At 36.3% G+C, this 16807-nt stretch overlaps 2 protein-coding genes across 2 annotated transcripts in view; both read left to right on the top strand.

The window, feature by feature from the left end:
- LOC114534121 (abscisic-aldehyde oxidase-like) lies at nucleotides 1-7618 on the top strand. The gene is given in 13 exon segments (XM_028555667.1): nucleotides 1-87; nucleotides 1765-1933; nucleotides 2232-2335; nucleotides 2780-2841; nucleotides 3283-3381; nucleotides 4036-4062; nucleotides 4064-4110; nucleotides 4540-4604; nucleotides 5477-5663; nucleotides 5895-5968; nucleotides 6198-6317; nucleotides 7077-7100; nucleotides 7543-7618. Coding segments are annotated over 12 exon segments (999 nt in total). The 5' UTR covers nucleotides 1-87; nucleotides 1765-1812; the 3' UTR covers nucleotides 7612-7618.
- The window catches only part of LOC114534120 (xanthine dehydrogenase/oxidase-like), a 22911-nt gene continuing 13715 nt past the window's right edge, over nucleotides 7612-16807 (top strand). Inside the window, exons 1-7 of the mRNA XM_028555666.1 lie at nucleotides 7612-7644; nucleotides 7707-7774; nucleotides 7862-7939; nucleotides 8221-8325; nucleotides 8888-8954; nucleotides 9430-9530; nucleotides 9867-10025. Coding sequence (XP_028411467.1) covers nucleotides 7614-7644; nucleotides 7707-7774; nucleotides 7862-7939; nucleotides 8221-8325; nucleotides 8888-8954; nucleotides 9430-9530; nucleotides 9867-10025 — 609 coding nt within the window. The 5' untranslated portion in view covers nucleotides 7612-7613. The remainder of the gene's footprint in view (nucleotides 7645-7706; nucleotides 7775-7861; nucleotides 7940-8220; nucleotides 8326-8887; nucleotides 8955-9429; nucleotides 9531-9866; nucleotides 10026-16807) is intronic.

Here is a 16807-nt window from a genome sequence, read left to right on the forward strand (position 1 = left end):
GTTTCCGCTGCTGGTCAAATAGGTGAGGTGATCAATTTATATGGAATAAGAACAGCCAGGCTTTCAAGACGGTTTCAAAAGAAACAAGTGAGTCGCAGGTATTTCACCAATATGATGTACTTGTAAAACGTAAATGCGTTGTCGAATAAACGGTAACATTTTCGTGCGATGCCAGGAATGCAAGTATCCTAGCTTTATAAATAACCATATACCCGAACCGTCGAGGTATTACAAAACATCTACTGTTTATACGGTCGATATGCCAAATGTCTAGCAAAAACACGAATCCGTTCAACCTATGCATGTGGACAAATCGAGAATACAATCAGTCTAGAGTATGGTTCTTTCTTGATATCTGCATGGGAGTTGCTCTTGCATGTAATGTAGTAATGACACAGAGCGCCCGACTGTGAAATACAGGGATAAACACATATGGTTTTGAAGTGTAAAAAAAATTTCCCAAACCGGTATTGTCCTTGGACTTTGTACTCAATATTAAGAGTACTCAAATTCAATATTGTCAAAATATCATTATAATCGAGACATGCGCATGTCGGCAAATTCGTTCGATAAACATCATTACATAAGTCCAAGGCTCGTACCACCGGCGGCAGTATTATACACACTAGCCGACAATCCCCATAGCTTGTTGTATTTCTTCGTGTAAGCAGAAGAATTTTGGTTAAAACCTTGTTGCCCCAACACTAACAGTACTTCCTACGACGTACGTGCATGGGCTTACAACGAAGCCTATAGCTTCGATATTTAATCGTATTATCTTGTAGTTAATTGTGTGCATTAAATATGGCGATTTATGACAAATTACCGGTTTACATACATTCAGCAGTGAAGATGTTACTGCTGAATGTATGAAAACCGGTAATTTGTATGTAATTTGCGGTCGCGACTAAGATAATACCCTATGTACCAGGTTATGCTGACATCTTGGCATATGACATTTTTCGACGACAAACGTCCGTAGCAGAGGAAATATTTTCACAAATATTTTTCTCACTCCACTGTTTACATTCTCCTTTGACCCCTGTGCCGTAGCCAGCTGACGATATTGCCCGCTATGTAAATTTCGAGTTATTATATTTATTCATTTCTTTAGAAATTCGTTGTTTTCACAGTCAATGAACTCCAAAATATTAGCATAGCGGGACAAATCGTCAGGCTGGCTACGCGACTGTTTGACCCTGGTCCGTATTCCTTCGACTCCTTGATGAACTCAAATAAATTTGTTACAGCAAGCAATCGCTGCACTGATGACTGTATTTTTCGCGCAAGCTAAATTTCCCTTCGCCGTTTTCTTTATAGAAGTTGAGAGTTTAAAAAAGTGAAACAAGAGAGTATAATTTTCAGACTATCATTGAAAATTTTATTCTAAAAGATCTCAAGACTCAACGTAGCGATTTTATCATGCTAACGTAACGTTAAACAAAAACTCGTCCGTGCAGCGAGTCCGATTTCGGCAAAATTTTCAAACATCACTTGTATCAATAATTCCAAATTTGAACCATGCTCACGTGGAAAAACCCCAGAGTACCAGGTACGGAATCTCACTGATTTAAGGAAACTTTCGTTCATGCATTCTGTATAGACAGTAGAGTAGGTTGTACTAGGCACATGATTCTAATTTAGGGATTCCAAGAGGAATAATTCCTATATTCAACCCTAGCCGACGCTACCTGTGTACCATTCCTTAGTAAAACCAATTCCACTACTAAGTGGCAAACAGGATTTGTATTTTCATTGCTTCAGTCCAGATATCAATAGAGTGACAGTGATCGTTCGTGATTCTACACGAAAATGTCCGAGGAACCAGTAGTTACAGTGCGCCTTGAAGTTAACGGTGTGAAGTATCTTATTTCAAACACAAGTTCAACGACATCGTTTAATGAATGGCTCAGATCACAACCTGGACTGAAAGGTATGGAACATTTTCAGTCATGTTTTGATATCACTGTTTTTGAGAGCGATTTAGTTTATAAGGAGACCTTGCCAAATGCCAATATTCTGTTTCTTTGCTAAACTAAATTTTTCTCGAACATAGACTTTACATAGTGTCATCACAACTTAAATTGACTTTCAGTATCAACTACCGTAGGCATTGCGAGAATAAAAGCGGTTAAAAGGTCTAACGCAAACTCAACCTAAATTTTTATTCCTCAGGTTTAGGCAGTATTTTCATCACAACGATCATGTGTGTGTTTAATATCATCTTCTAGGTACTAAGGTGACATGCCAAGAAGGTGGGTGTGGCGCCTGTGTTGTGGTGTTGACAAAACAAGATCCAGCCACGAAGAAGGACAAAGTGATGGCCGTCAACAGCGTAAGATGCATTTTTTAGAAAATAAATTTCGCTTCTTTCCTCGGCAATGTTATATGTTTACGACTAGAAAGATTTAAAACCGCTCCCGACTATTTGTTGAGAAACTAAAATCATTATCAGAATAAGGTTTAATTTAAGGTTGTGTATGAATCGTCGATATAAAATAAGCATCGATTACGAAATATACACTCATCAATATTAGGACTAACTCTTCCCTAGTGAACAAACTTCCCCATACATTACTAGAAGATGTACATTTTGGGGGAAAGTCCCTACCTTAACACAATGGAAAAGCCGCTGACAAGGTCCTCTGTATGCTCAGAGTTTAACATGCTAAGAATTGAATCCTATCTATTGCTTTTCGTAGCACGATTTTTTCTTATATTTCATCAAATTGCCTGCTGATGAAGGTCTTTAGTGACATATATTTCGTTAATTTTACAGTGTCTTCTTCCTCTCTTCGCTGTGGATGGATGTAAGATTACAACGACTGAAGGATTGGGGAGGTAAATTTTCACTCCTTGAATTTGGCTATTCTTTGGAGTCCGAAATGTGCTTTCCTTTTTTCCTGTAACAGACTGAAGTCAATAGTAACACCAGCAAAACGTCTCTCAATTTAGCAACAAGAACGGCGGAAGTAGGGGGAAGGGGGCTAATATTTATATATTCACCTTCAGCATTGTTAGTTCTTTTTGAAATTGATGTTCATACGGCCTGCTAACATGAATATATGAATATTTCCACATCACTTAAAGCTCTTCCGCCGTTCTTGAGCAATATTTATCACTTTCATACTATATATATGTTCAAGGCAGATAAATATATCACACTTTATAGCAAGAAATCCCACTACGTTCGTCGTATTTCAAGTATTTCGGCGTTTGCAATACCCAACTTACATGAAAAAAGTGAACCAATATTTCTGATTCCTTTTACTCTTTCAACAGCAGCCGCTCTGGTTATCATCCTATTCAAGAACGTATTGCGCAATATAATGGCAGTCAGTGTGGTTTTTGCACTCCGGGAATGGTAATGAATATGTACGGGTAAGAATACAAGACGAGAAGGAAAAAATTGCTATAATTATTTTTGCAGGCAAAAACTACGTAACCTACCGACCTAAACATCAACCAACCCACTACCAAGATAGTAGCTATAGGTACCTACAGTGCCTACCACCCCCTCGCATGATTGCACCCTGTAATCAATCTTTATTGGTGCCCATGATGCACCACACTTTAATTACTAATTAAGCCCATCGTAAGCAAAAGAGTAATGTGATATTTCAGTCCACCATTGTTCCTATTAATATTAAGATTTGAAATTTGACACGTCCGAGACATTTATTCGACTGGCTCCTACAAACCGCGAGAGTTTTACGACCCATTTGAAATATGAAACAAAATTCTAAACCACAGTCGGTTGCGGTATATGTTTGCTAGTGTTTGAATTAATGTATATTAATATCCACCTGAAATGGCAAAAGGCTGCAAATAGGAATGTCATATGCAACTAATGCAAGAGTAGTTTTATGACAACATAGTATAGTCATATCCATAATATGTCCCCCAAACATATGGAGGAAAATGGTGGATCGTTAGGTTGGTGACTGTTTTTCACTCTCGCATTAGTTCCTTTTTGTGCCAACTCCTGAGTTACAATTAATGAACCCTTCTTCATTTTCGTTTGTTTTCTAAAAGATTACTCTCGGGAAATGCTCAACCGACGACAAGATATTGAAGATGGTTTTGATGGCAACTTATGTCGTTGTACAGGTAAAAGACATTTTGAAGCTTTAAAACGATGCTTTAGTGCGAGTTTAAACCGCTATTATGAAAAAATGAAAGAAAAAACTTAATGGCATGAGGTTTCCACCCAACCTGCTTATCTCGGCACTGTCACACATATAGAGAAATAGAATATGGCAATTTCAAACTCGAAGGATGACCTCGATGATTTTATCCTAAAACGTGGGGGCAAGGAGGGAGGGGCAGGTCACGCTGCAGCTATTCCTCTCCCCAATTATCTTTGTGGAAAATGGCGGCGTCATTTCTTGCACACGGAATAAAATGTTAATTTGCCATTTGAAGTTTGATGCATGTTTTCGTTAAGGTGTATGTATCTAGTATGCACTCCTACAACATACACTTTTCCTAACTATTAAAACACAACATGGTTTATCCTAATTTATTATTAATGTTTAGGTTTCCGTCCCATACTTGATGCGATGAAATCGTTTGCGAAAGATGAAAATCCCATTGATATTGAGGTATATAATATGCGGTCAAACCATGAGCTTTTTTATGTCTTTCCCACTTTTTTTACCCTCAGCCAACTTTCACACACCAAGGTTCTGTACCCCCACAAAGCTATAATCAGGGGGTGTGGGGGAGGAGCCGCACTATCCTTAGTTTTAGATAGTCTCTCAGTTGGCGCAAAATTGTACAATCTATCCCACTATTAAATAGTTCCACCTCTGGGTGGTTCCTGCATTTTATCATACCTCTTGGTGGTTCCTGCATAGTAACCTTCCGCTGGGTGGTTCCTATATGCTACCATACCTCTGGGTGGTTCTTATTATTACCATACCTCTTGGTGGTTCCTGCATAGTAACCTTCCGCTGGGTGGTTCCTATATACTACCATACCTCTGGGTGGTTCCTGTATATTACCATACCTCTTGGTGGTTCCTGCGTATTAACATACCGCTGGGTGGTTCCTATATACTACCATACCACTGGGTGGTTCCTGCATATTACCATACCTCTTGGTGGTTCCTGCATAATAACATACCTCTGGGTGGTTCCTATATACTACCATACCACTGGGTGGTTCCTGCATATTACCATACCTCTTGGTGGTTCCTGCATAGTAACATACCGCTGGGTGGTTCCTATATACTACCATACCTCTGGGTGGTCCTGCATACTACCATACCTCTGGGTGGTCCTTCATACTACCATACCTCTGGGTGGTCCTTCATACTACCATACCTCTGGGTGGTCCTTCATACTACCATACCTCTGGGTGGTCCTGCATACTACCATACCTCTGGGTGGTTCCTACATACCTGCAGCTCTTTTGCAACTGTATCCATGAGGGTAAAAAAATCATTATGTAATACGTTTCGAACTATGTCCAGGACCTTCGCAGATGTCAAAGAAAATGTTGTGATGAGATTAAAACATGTCACGGTTGTTGCTTCAGTGAGGGAGAAATGTCTGCACACCCGTTATGGTTTAAACCTACATCTTTGAAGGATCTCTATACGATACTGGATTCACATCACTCTGAGGCCATCAGATTGGTCGCTGGTAACACTGGAAAAGGTAGTTCTTGAGAAAATTACAGTTTTTTTGTATGACTTTTTATTCATAACGCAACCGAAAACGTAATAACTGATTGATCAGGTTGGCTACACTATGCTTTTCCGTCAAAATTGGGTTTGGTAGTATCACTGATATGAACTTGACTCGATAGATACGACTTGATCTGTAATTATAATTGTAATTCATTCTATCGTTGCACAAGAAACTGACGTACTGCATATATATATTCAGGTGTTTACAAAAACGATGGTAATTATGACGTTTTCATTAATATTGCTGATGTTCCTGAACTAAATACCGTACAGGTAATATAGTTTGTTTCCATTGTTTGTGTTACGTGACTTAACTTAAACTTAAAACAAGATCTGCTGCTTCACATGCATGCACACTGATCTCATCCAACCTTCAACTTAAACTTCATAATCCCAGTAACTTAATCCCTCTATTAATCTCAGTAATCCTAACTTTACAATTCAAATGTACCGCATTATCCTCGGCAATCTGAACTCTACAAACTCAAATCTGCAAATTTAGGTAACTGAGACAGCTTTGCAGCTTGGTGCAGCAATCTCTCTAAACAAAATGATCGGAGAGCTGAGAGCCAATTCTTCCAAATCCAAGTCATTTAAAACTCTTGCAATTCATATCAAGAAGGTAAAGTAAATGCGGCAAAATATACATTTACTTTCATGAAATTATGAACGATAAAGCAGTTAGTTCTGTTAACCAATAATGGTAAATATATTTCTTTTTTAACATATTGCCTGAAACAAGTTTTGCTCGAATGCCTTGCTTGTTACTGTAGTTAAAACTCGATCAGCTTCTTCACTCCTCGTGAATATCGTTAATACGATTTTCCTAGAGCTTCGCGTTCATTCATATTTTGCATCATTCCACTTTTGTTGTATAAGATTTAAGTTATTCATTGAGTTTGTTGTTTTGTTGCGAATAATACCAATGGTCACACGGGGTGTTTCATGACATCGCATGAGAAAATAGCTCGTGTAATTGGGGAACAGGCGGAAATGGAAAAATATTTACTATTTCATGTAATTTTGGTGAACTGGCGTAAAAAGTGAAATATTTATCCCACCTGTTGTTTACACCTTGCAACAACCTCTCCAAATCAAGGTCTTTCCCGAAAAAACCCTTAACAATATGTTTTTATATTGTTCACAATTGCACACACGTTTAAATCTCTCCCTGCAACATCTCCCACCGTATTACCGCACCTTAAGACTATAGAGTTGATATAAAAACGTCGACTGCGGTTGTTAGACTACACTGACTTTCGAGCAACCAGCCCACTGCCACAGTGTAACTAGGGTACTGTTCCATGTACTTACTTACCACCTAAGCATGAAGCTGTTAATTAATAATATACACCTTGTAATTTTTTTCATTTTTTTTTAGATTGCCAACGTCCCAGTCAGAAATGTAAGTATTAACAAAAATATCACGATTTATTAAAAATACTTCTTCAGCATGCTAACTAGAATAGCATGTGGGGGGGGGGTGAGGATGTGGGGCATGCAAGGGGGACAACATTCTCTATGTTAACTAGGATAGCATGTGGCGGCGAGGGGTGCGGGATATGCAGGGGGGTCAACATTCCCTGTGTTAACTTGGTTAACCAGTAGTAGCGAAGGGTGCGGGGCATGCAGGGCGGACAACGTTCCCTTATAATTTCCAGAATCGGTTTCAGTTTTGTACAAATTCAACGAGATTAGAGCATCAGATTTATTCCAGACTTCCGCAGAATACGCCCAATCAAACAAATTTAAGTAATATACAGCAAAATTTAATGCATTAATTTTGTTACCATTTAGCAGAATGATATTGGACTAATAATTCCAATTTTCCCTTCTATCTTAAATAGGTTGGCTGCTGGGCTGGAAATCTGATGATGATTCACAAGCATCGTGATTTTCCGTCAGATATGTTATAATAATGTGCGCTGTTGGAGCCACTGTTGTTATTGGTAAAGACTAAAGACTCATTTCTTCTTCAAAACACACTTTTTACAACAATTTTCTATTTTAGGTAAAGTTGATGGATCAACACAGTCCTATGGTTTGGAAGATTTTCTAAATGTTGACATGCGGAACAAGGTAAGCGTTTTCCCGTCCAGGCCAAATACAATCTGCCCCAATAATTTTTCATTAACATCGTCATTGTTGTAATATAATTTTCTCCAGGTGCTCCTCAGAATCGATATTCCGTTTACTGCCAGTGATGAATTTGTAAGCACCTTTAAAATCATGCCACGACACCAGGTAAGAAAAGCGCTTGTTAATTTTTCAGAACACGAGATTTTATTCTCCGTATTTACTTGTTTCCCCCAGCGCCGACGGACGAAACTTACTTCTAGGTCAATATTTATTATTTTATGTATTTGAATCCCTCCCGCCCAAAAAAAATGTTTCCACAAATGTTTTAACACAGCCGGGGTTTCGTAATCATATATTCGTCTGGTTTATACCACATTTGATGCGACGTTGTTAGACGAGCTTGCCACGCAGCTCTTGGTTACATTGTCGTTTAATTCCTACATTAGAATGCGCATGCGTACGTCAATGCTGGATTCAAGGCTACGATGGACTCAACCTATGCGATAAAAGGAATTCCAAGTTTAATGTTTGGTGGTGTGAAGCTTTCTCCGGTAGGTATGATGAATGCTGTGTGAGATCGTGAGATCAGTTGTGTGAAATCGCCATTGCATCACACCCACACTTCATACGTATGTTTCTCGTCCTGTCGCACCTCAATTTCGAGTTTTCAGCACTTTTAATCTATGACGTGACATAAAACGAATAAACTTCTGACCGTTAAGAAAAACCGAGAAGACGATATGACTTTCTCAGCGAACATGAAGCGAAATTTTGTTTATTACATAGGTTAATAAAAAAATCATTTCGATCATCGAACATCCGAAATCCGGCGTAATTTTTTAAGGCTTATAATGTAATATGTAATTATAATTGCACGAAATATTGAATCTTTTTAAATTAGACAACAAAAACTTCCCGACACCTCTACCTAAAGGCCAGCGTTGTAATCCTCTGCATGAGTACCAGCCAAAAATATATTTAATGGTGGATGCACAGACTATTGTACAGTCGAAAGCTCGAGAATATATTAAAAAAAGTTCATTTTCGGAGTTTTGTGTTCATTAAACTTTTACTACATTTTTGTCATAAAATGCTGTTTAAAATTTTGTTTAGTTTCGGGCAAGCGGTACACAGCAGTATCTTTCAGGAAAGAATATTCTCGACTCTGAAACATTAAAAGGTAAGAATTTCAAAAACACGTTGTGAAAACTTTGCGAATCTCCAAATATCCCTCGCTTCTGATATGTATAATTATTTAATTATTTAATTAATTTATTTATAAATCCCCATACAATATATATGGGGATTTATAGGGTTAGGGTTAGCGTTAGGGTCAGAGTTGGACAAAATGTATGGGACAAATTTATAATTCACCCGTGCCATCTCTCCGTTGAAAACAGGAAAGCACGACGTGCAAGTTAATAATCTTGACTACACCAACACTGACTTAATCCTTTTAATTTGGTACAGACATCATTCCCAAGTGTTTTAAATTTGGTTCAAATTCTTGATGTTCAATAACTATCTTAGTCCTAGTCTATCTTTAGTCTACCTTAGTCTTTAATCCTAGTCTAACTTTAGTCTCTATATATCACCACAAATATATTGTAAATTCATTTACGTTCCCAGTTCACTTTCTGATATCAACAATATAGGTTGTATGAATGCATTGGGTAAAGAAATTATACCAGAGTCAACACCACTCACTGCAAGTGCAGAATATCGCAAAAGTTTGGCTCTTTCTTTGTTTTATAAGGTAAGACGACTTATGCTATGCAGTCACGACGTGTCTCAGTAGCTTAGCCCAGCCTGATGGTTTTTTCCCCTTATGCTAAGATTTTAGTGTTTATTAAGCTCGGTTTACACTATGAATTCGGTATAGTGTAATCAGCCAAACGGGGCGCCAAATCGTCAGAACGGCTACGCGACTGCTTAGTTCTCTCATATATGCATTACCGTGTGAGGAAACATGATTTTAAAACTGCAGTTACGTCGGACTAAATAAAAACTAACCTTTTTGGCTCAAGAATCTAATTGCTGAAACACAATAGATCTCTTTATAATATAATCATTTTGTTTTTCTTTTGATTAGTTTTATCTTAGTCTTCTTGGTGATAAAGCAAGTTCCAGAGTGATTTCTGCTGCTGTTCCGTATGTAAGACCGATATCTTCAGGACAACAAAGTTTTGATACAACTCCAAGTGAATTTCCTTTGACACAGCCCATGACGAAAACCACTGCAAAATTACAGGTAATTGTAATTTGACTGTTTTTTCTTTGCGAATACGAAGTGTCCTACTGTTATACTTTAGCATGTATATAATTAACCAGGTTTCGGCATGTTTTTGATGCCATATGCATGCATGAATTTTGTATCTTTCGCGACCTTCGCTTAATTACGGCCAGATTGTGTCGAAATCGCCACGTACCGCCGTTACTGCACACGATGAATGCCTCCTTTTCATCCACAATTACATTTCAATAAACTGATTGATCAAACCGGAAATTGAAACCAATAGTATCACTCGGAAGTGAAAAATCATGCAAACGTTTATCTGGTTTGTGAATCAAATAGCAAATGTTCAAAATTATATTTAAAAGTCTTATATAGACAAACTTTATTGTGCCATGCATTCGAGGTTTTTTCAAAAAATCAGCAGCGCCAGGGTCGAATTTCCTCAGTACGTACCTATATGAACAAGCTTTATGATAACAATAAAATACAATGAACTATAGAAATTGACTTCCAAAAGAACGAATCATAAACACTGTTCACTATTGTTACAAAAGGCCAATCACAAAACTCGTTCATATTAGGTAGATACTTACTGGCGTCGAAGTGGCTCCCTTGCTTAAAGATTTAGTTGAGATTTATTTAAAAGTACTAAAAATTTACTTTTATTACGCCAAATTACCTATATTGTCCCCGGGCAACAATCAACTAAACAAACAAGACACAACCCCCCCCCCCTCAGGCACGTGGAAGGTATGTAACACGCTATCTTGCTCACGTGGCCATCAACCAATCAAATGAATAAAGAAATAAGTATCCTGAACTTAATGGGCTTCAGCTTTCCTACGTCAAACGTGGGATAATCACTAACGTTGCTCCTCCCAAATAATAGTTTTAAAGAAAGGTTTTATATTTGTCAAAATTCCTGACCACGCCACTCCTATGAATTATTTCCTGTGTGGACATGTCAATTGGAGTTTTTTATATTCCTTTTCATTAAGATAAAAAAGATAGCTTGCATTGTCATTTAAGGGTGAAGTTTCAATTGACGGAAATTTCTTGTGCGAAAAAATGTGCAATTTTATAGATCTTATTGTGCGGTTTCGCTACACAATGTAAGCCTGATCGGTCGCCAGGTGTGAAATCTCTTTCTGTAAAATATTCTTCTTCCTTTCTTATATTTCATCATTCTTATTATTTTTGATGACGCCGAAACACTATCTGTTAGTATTAATGAAATTCTATATTTATATAATGCATGAATCTATATGTTTTGTTAAAGAAATGAGTAGGAGTAAGGGACGACGTACGAGTGTTTTTAACAGTTTCACCCACGTTCAATTAATATTTTGTTTGCGTTGGCGAAGTCATTTATAAAGATAATTTCGTAAAACCCAGGAATTGAAAGCTAAAGTTGACATCAGAGGAAGGAAAATATTCGCGCGTAAAGAGGCGAATCAATTCTTGAACTGCATGATCGTATAGATTTTTCCTAATAATTCTTTTCAATATGAAGGTTTAGAAAAAAAACTCATGTGTAATATTTTCCCTAATATTCCGCAGTACAAATGAGGAAGGTCATCACGCCTGAGCAACATGATATATTTGTTGAAATGAATAAGTGATAAATAGATGTAGCTAATCAATATTCTCATATATATTTGTCACGAAATTCGTGTCAAAAAAAAAGAACACTAGTTAATATCAACGTATTGCATTACTTATGTTTGGCGAAATTAACATTCACACAATTAATACTGCTTTATTTCATATGCATTATAATGTTATTAAGCGATATCTGCCGAGTGTTTACATGCAGCTAGTTTTTTTTAATTGAATTTTCACCGCATGAAAGAGAGTGTGTTTTTAAATATAGAAAACAAATTATTCTTTTTATAATGCTCCACGAAAATTTAGCAAAACATGGCGATTTTAATTGAACTCACCGCAAAGGTTGAAAACTCACAGTGCAACATTGGACGGCCACTGGTGTGATGAAACAACGTTCCCAGTTGGCCTGTGGCGTGCGGAAGTCTTGAATTTTTCACTTTTTCACGGGGAAAAGGCTATATATATATGTGGATTTGCGTTTGATTTTCGTCTAAAACCAATCGCCAAGTATTTGAAAGACTATTCATCGTTAAAAAGTAAGTGTATCTGATCAGCTTTTTTTATACTGTTCCTGATTCGTATAAGTTCAAAATGTAGGCTACATATATATTAATAATTATGCATGCGATTAGGTAAAATTACAGCGATCTGCAAAGTTCGATCTCTGCATATCCATCTTTGATCGATTCATACAATTTTTTTTAGTTTTGTTTCTAATCACAAACGTTTTATTATTGGAAATAATTTATCGCTTTATAAAAAAAGCAAAAGTCATTAGGAAGCTACACACTTTTCTTTCATTCTAAATTGGGAGTAAATCATTATATCCAATCTATTAAAAGTTTAAACAAACATGTTATATACCAAACAACAGCATTGTAAATTCAACGCTGTTTCAGTAATTGCATGCATCCCATATTTTCTTAAAGCGATTTAAATCTCTTTTCAACTATATTTTATGTATAATATGAAAGTTCTTATAATATTTCAATTCTTATGTGTTTAGTTTCTTTCTGATTGGTCAAAATGTTTTTCAAGTTTTTCGTGATTGGTTGTTTTATCGCCATAAAGATGAGCTACGGTATGCCACTTGAGAAAGATTGTGATCCTGTTTATTTCTGCACTGATAGAATCGATTCGGTTGGAGGAAACAAGATGCAGCAAAAGCCGATTGAATTTGGAAACTCAGTCCCTACCGAAAGAGGAAATTGGAAGAATAAAATCCAAATGGCTTTATTCAGGAAACCAATCACTCAAAACAATAATGATGATCCTATATTTCAAGAATGATCTATGGCTAACTCAGAGTATAAGAAACTTATTAAAGGTCGACCACCGCTTATCAGTAAACAATTTTCCGAAACATAATTGTTAATATATATATGTTATAAGTTAACGCTATATATACTTGATTTGTTTACGGAATAACTACCAATCTTCTTCAGCCACTATACCAAATGAATATGCTTAGGCCATTATTATATTCTGACTTCTTTCATTTATTTCTATTCTCAATAAATGGTTGGCAAAACATGACATATATGTGTGTTGCAGATTCATTAATATAACGTTGAGCAGCAGACTCGCCTAGGGCCCTTGCAGTCATAAAAGCCGGAAAAACGCAATGATTCAGGTACATTTTGGGAGCAAATGAAAAAACAGTTGTAGCGAGGACACCAGACATTAAGCCGTTCTCTCACTCTTTGTTCAGTAATCCGTTTACCTATATGGACGTCGTCAGTTAACAAGAGTATTAAAGTTAAAGTCGATTTATCTTAGTATCGACATCTTTAGAAAACCTTTTACGCTAAGATACCAGAAAAGCGGAATCTATTGTAGCAGCTTTGCAGCTTTATGAAGTAATTACTTTCGATAATAAAGGTTCTTGGAATTAACAAACCTAATATATATCATTGCAGGCCTATTCTATAGTAAATCCACAACAAGCACAACAAAGAGAATTATCGTTTGGGGTGAAACATATAACATCACTCTCCAACTTCTTCACATTTCAAAAAAAAAATTCTCCGTCATCTAATTCTAACGAGAAGCCCGTAATCTAAATCGATTTCCACTATATTAGGATATTTAATTAGTATCTTGCATATTAAATGTCCATCTATCAATTAATCTCCATCTATCAATTATGTTTCTACATTTAGAACACCGTGCAATTAAACTTTAAGATAAATTATGCAAAAAGTAATGTAAGATAACTCACTACATTTCTGGAATTAAAGAAGAATCACGATTCGCATTCGATACATAGGCAGTGGTTTTCTTCCTAAAGGGAAAGAAGTGTGCAACATATATGAACCACCATTCTAACAGTCAGGAACAATAAATATGACGTAATTGCTTCATGTTGTCGTGGTAACAGTGGCGATTCCATATCGCTAAAATTTTACCTTTCATGCATGTTTAAAAGATTAATATTGTCACATGCGTGAACAATTTCCGACCGTTATTATATTGGTCAATATATAGCTGTGGTGTATTTTTTCTTTAGAAAAAAGATTTCTTTTGAAAACATTAAATTTATATCACAATACAATTATACCCAGGCAATAAATTCTGGGATTGAATTAAAGTGCCCATGTCATAAAATGGAAATTTAGATTTTTAGAATCTTTGTTTGAAATGAGTTAGTAAGTTCTAAATCAAAATTGAAATTGGATTTTAATTTTTCGAGTTATTGCCATCTAAATATTGATTTTAGTGGAATGAAAACTCTGAAAACCGCGCAAATGAGACTGGTACGAAACAAGGTGTTTGACGTCACAATAAAAACTCTTTCGACGCGACAATTTAGTAACTTTATTGCATGGAGTAATAAGTAGAAGCTAACCTCGCAAAAGGTGGTTGTTCTTACTTTTGCGCCAGATGTGTTAGATTTTTCACATAATATCGATAAGTTTCATTGAACTATTTTGGGAACTCTACTCATACTCTAGCTCAGTTGACTTGTATTAATTTAATTTGTTATATAGGTGCTGTGTATTTTAAATGTGATCGATTCATTCGTAGTTACATGACTTTAAATAAATGCAATGTTTCAGTGAAAAACTCTTGCCCGCTTCTTGTCATAACAAAGTAAAGCGGGTTTTTTTTAAATGAAATTGTTGTGTAACATGTTTGTTTTGTTTCCTATATAACAAAACACTTAATGTACGCTACCTCGGGAAATAGTGGGTTTTATTTTCCGTCGAGTCTCAATGTTTTCCGAGACGAACATTCAGACTTTTGGGAAAACAAAACTCACTATTTCCCTCGGAAGCATACATTAACTGTATAATATAAGTGTTTAGGGCGGCGGGGGCAGAGTTTTAGAAAAGGGCACATTCATTTTACCTTAGCAACCACACGAAGAGCAAACTCAAATTTACAAGTACATGCATGCGAACTTGCAAATCCACAGGAGAAGCCATTTTTAATAATATCATTTATAATAATATGTGACCCCGTGCAATAATGAGGTTTTTATCAAGACTATAGTGAAGTATAGTTAGTTAATACTAATCAAATACTTGTGGGTTAAATTTATTTATATTGCCTTTCTTTGTGAAAATCCTTTGTGTAAAATCTATTAGATTAAAAGTAGCTGGCATGATGGGAACATTCTGCCGGCCTCTCTGCATGGTCTCTCTTTGTCTTCTTCACCGACACAACATGTCATGTAAAATATTCATTATCATCTCTAAAAATTCGCTCTTGGTGGCCTAATCTTCTACCAGTTTGCTTGATATAGTAAGCCAATATCCTACCTTATTTCAAAAAGATTTCAGGAACTGATGAGAAATAAGAACCGTCACGAAATTTTAAAAAAGCTCTTGCCTGATAAATATTAATCGAAACTACAGTTCGATCGTTTCCAAGAGTCGATGCTTTTCAGAAAATGGAAACTCGCTTCATAGCATGACCGCGTTAATATATATAATAAATGAGATGATTTGACCAAGGTTGTGGGCTGAACGTTACACGCAACATATCGTTTAATAAAAAAATGTTACGAAATCGGTATATTTCGCAATTAGAATGGCAAGTTCTTCCTATATACACGCGATGCAACCGCGCGGTTAAAAAGAGATGCTGAAAAAATACGGCGATTTTAATTGAAATCTCTGCGTTTCGTGGAAATTCTCTTTCCAACGTTTGACGGGCCTGGTGTGATAAAACGTGATGAAAATCCCACCTGGCCTTTGGCGTGCAGAAGCTAGAATGCTATAAATATGCGGAGTTTATCTTTTCGGGACACCATACGCCAAGTGTTTGGAAGCAGTTGTGAAAACAAGAAGTAAGTACAGTAGAAAACAATGTGTATTCTTTTTCTATTTTAAACTGTAATGTGACTTCACATCAAGTTCTTGTGTCATTTCTATCCATGAAAATATGTCATTATGCCACAAATGCCCAGGCTGTATGGTCACAATGTACGTAAAAACAATACATTTTCAAAGCAGTTTTTGCTTGTAAAAGAATCTAGCGTGGCGTTGTCAAATCAAGTGGTCAGTTTCATTATCGTTTAAGTATAACTGTTGCCGTTGCTCGATTACATTTTTATACATTTCGCCCAAAAAGGCTGCTTTCCTCTTGAGAGTTTCCATCAATCGAGATTGTTCACTCTAGAAGTTTCAAATATGCTTGTTTTGTTTCAAACATGCTCATTTTTATCATATAGTATTAAATACCTCAACGAATACATGCTTAGATTAAATGCTTTTTAATTTTACATTCTTCGGCAAAACATTCTTGTACAATTTATTAATTTTTGCATTTTTTTTATTAACGTTTAGCTAATTCTTTACGATTGTTCGAAATGCTTTTGAAGATTCTTCTGATTGGATTTTGCTTCTTTGCCACGAAGGTAAACTTCGTGATGTCAGTGTCGGGCGACTGTGATCCTCGTTATTTCTGCAAACGCGGAATAACTTTGGTTGGAGGAAAAGGAATCGAGCCAAGAAAGACTGAATCTGGAAACTCAGTTCTTAATGGAAAACAGGATTATGATTGGAAGAAGAAATTCGACTGGTTTCATCAAGGAAACTATGTATAATAAGAAACTGTATAGTTATAATGTATTCCAAAGATAATGTATGTTTAAACCGTAACACTAAAATATAAATTGTTCTGCTGTATAACTCCTATTGCTCACACGTTTTAGCATTGGGTCATAACTTCAAAAGTAAAAA

The sequence above is a fragment of the Dendronephthya gigantea genome, unplaced genomic scaffold (assembly GCF_004324835.1).
Source record: "Dendronephthya gigantea isolate DGI-Jeju-01 unplaced genomic scaffold, DenGig_1.0 000097F, whole genome shotgun sequence".
Classification (NCBI taxonomy): domain Eukaryota; kingdom Metazoa; phylum Cnidaria; class Anthozoa; order Malacalcyonacea; family Nephtheidae; genus Dendronephthya; species Dendronephthya gigantea.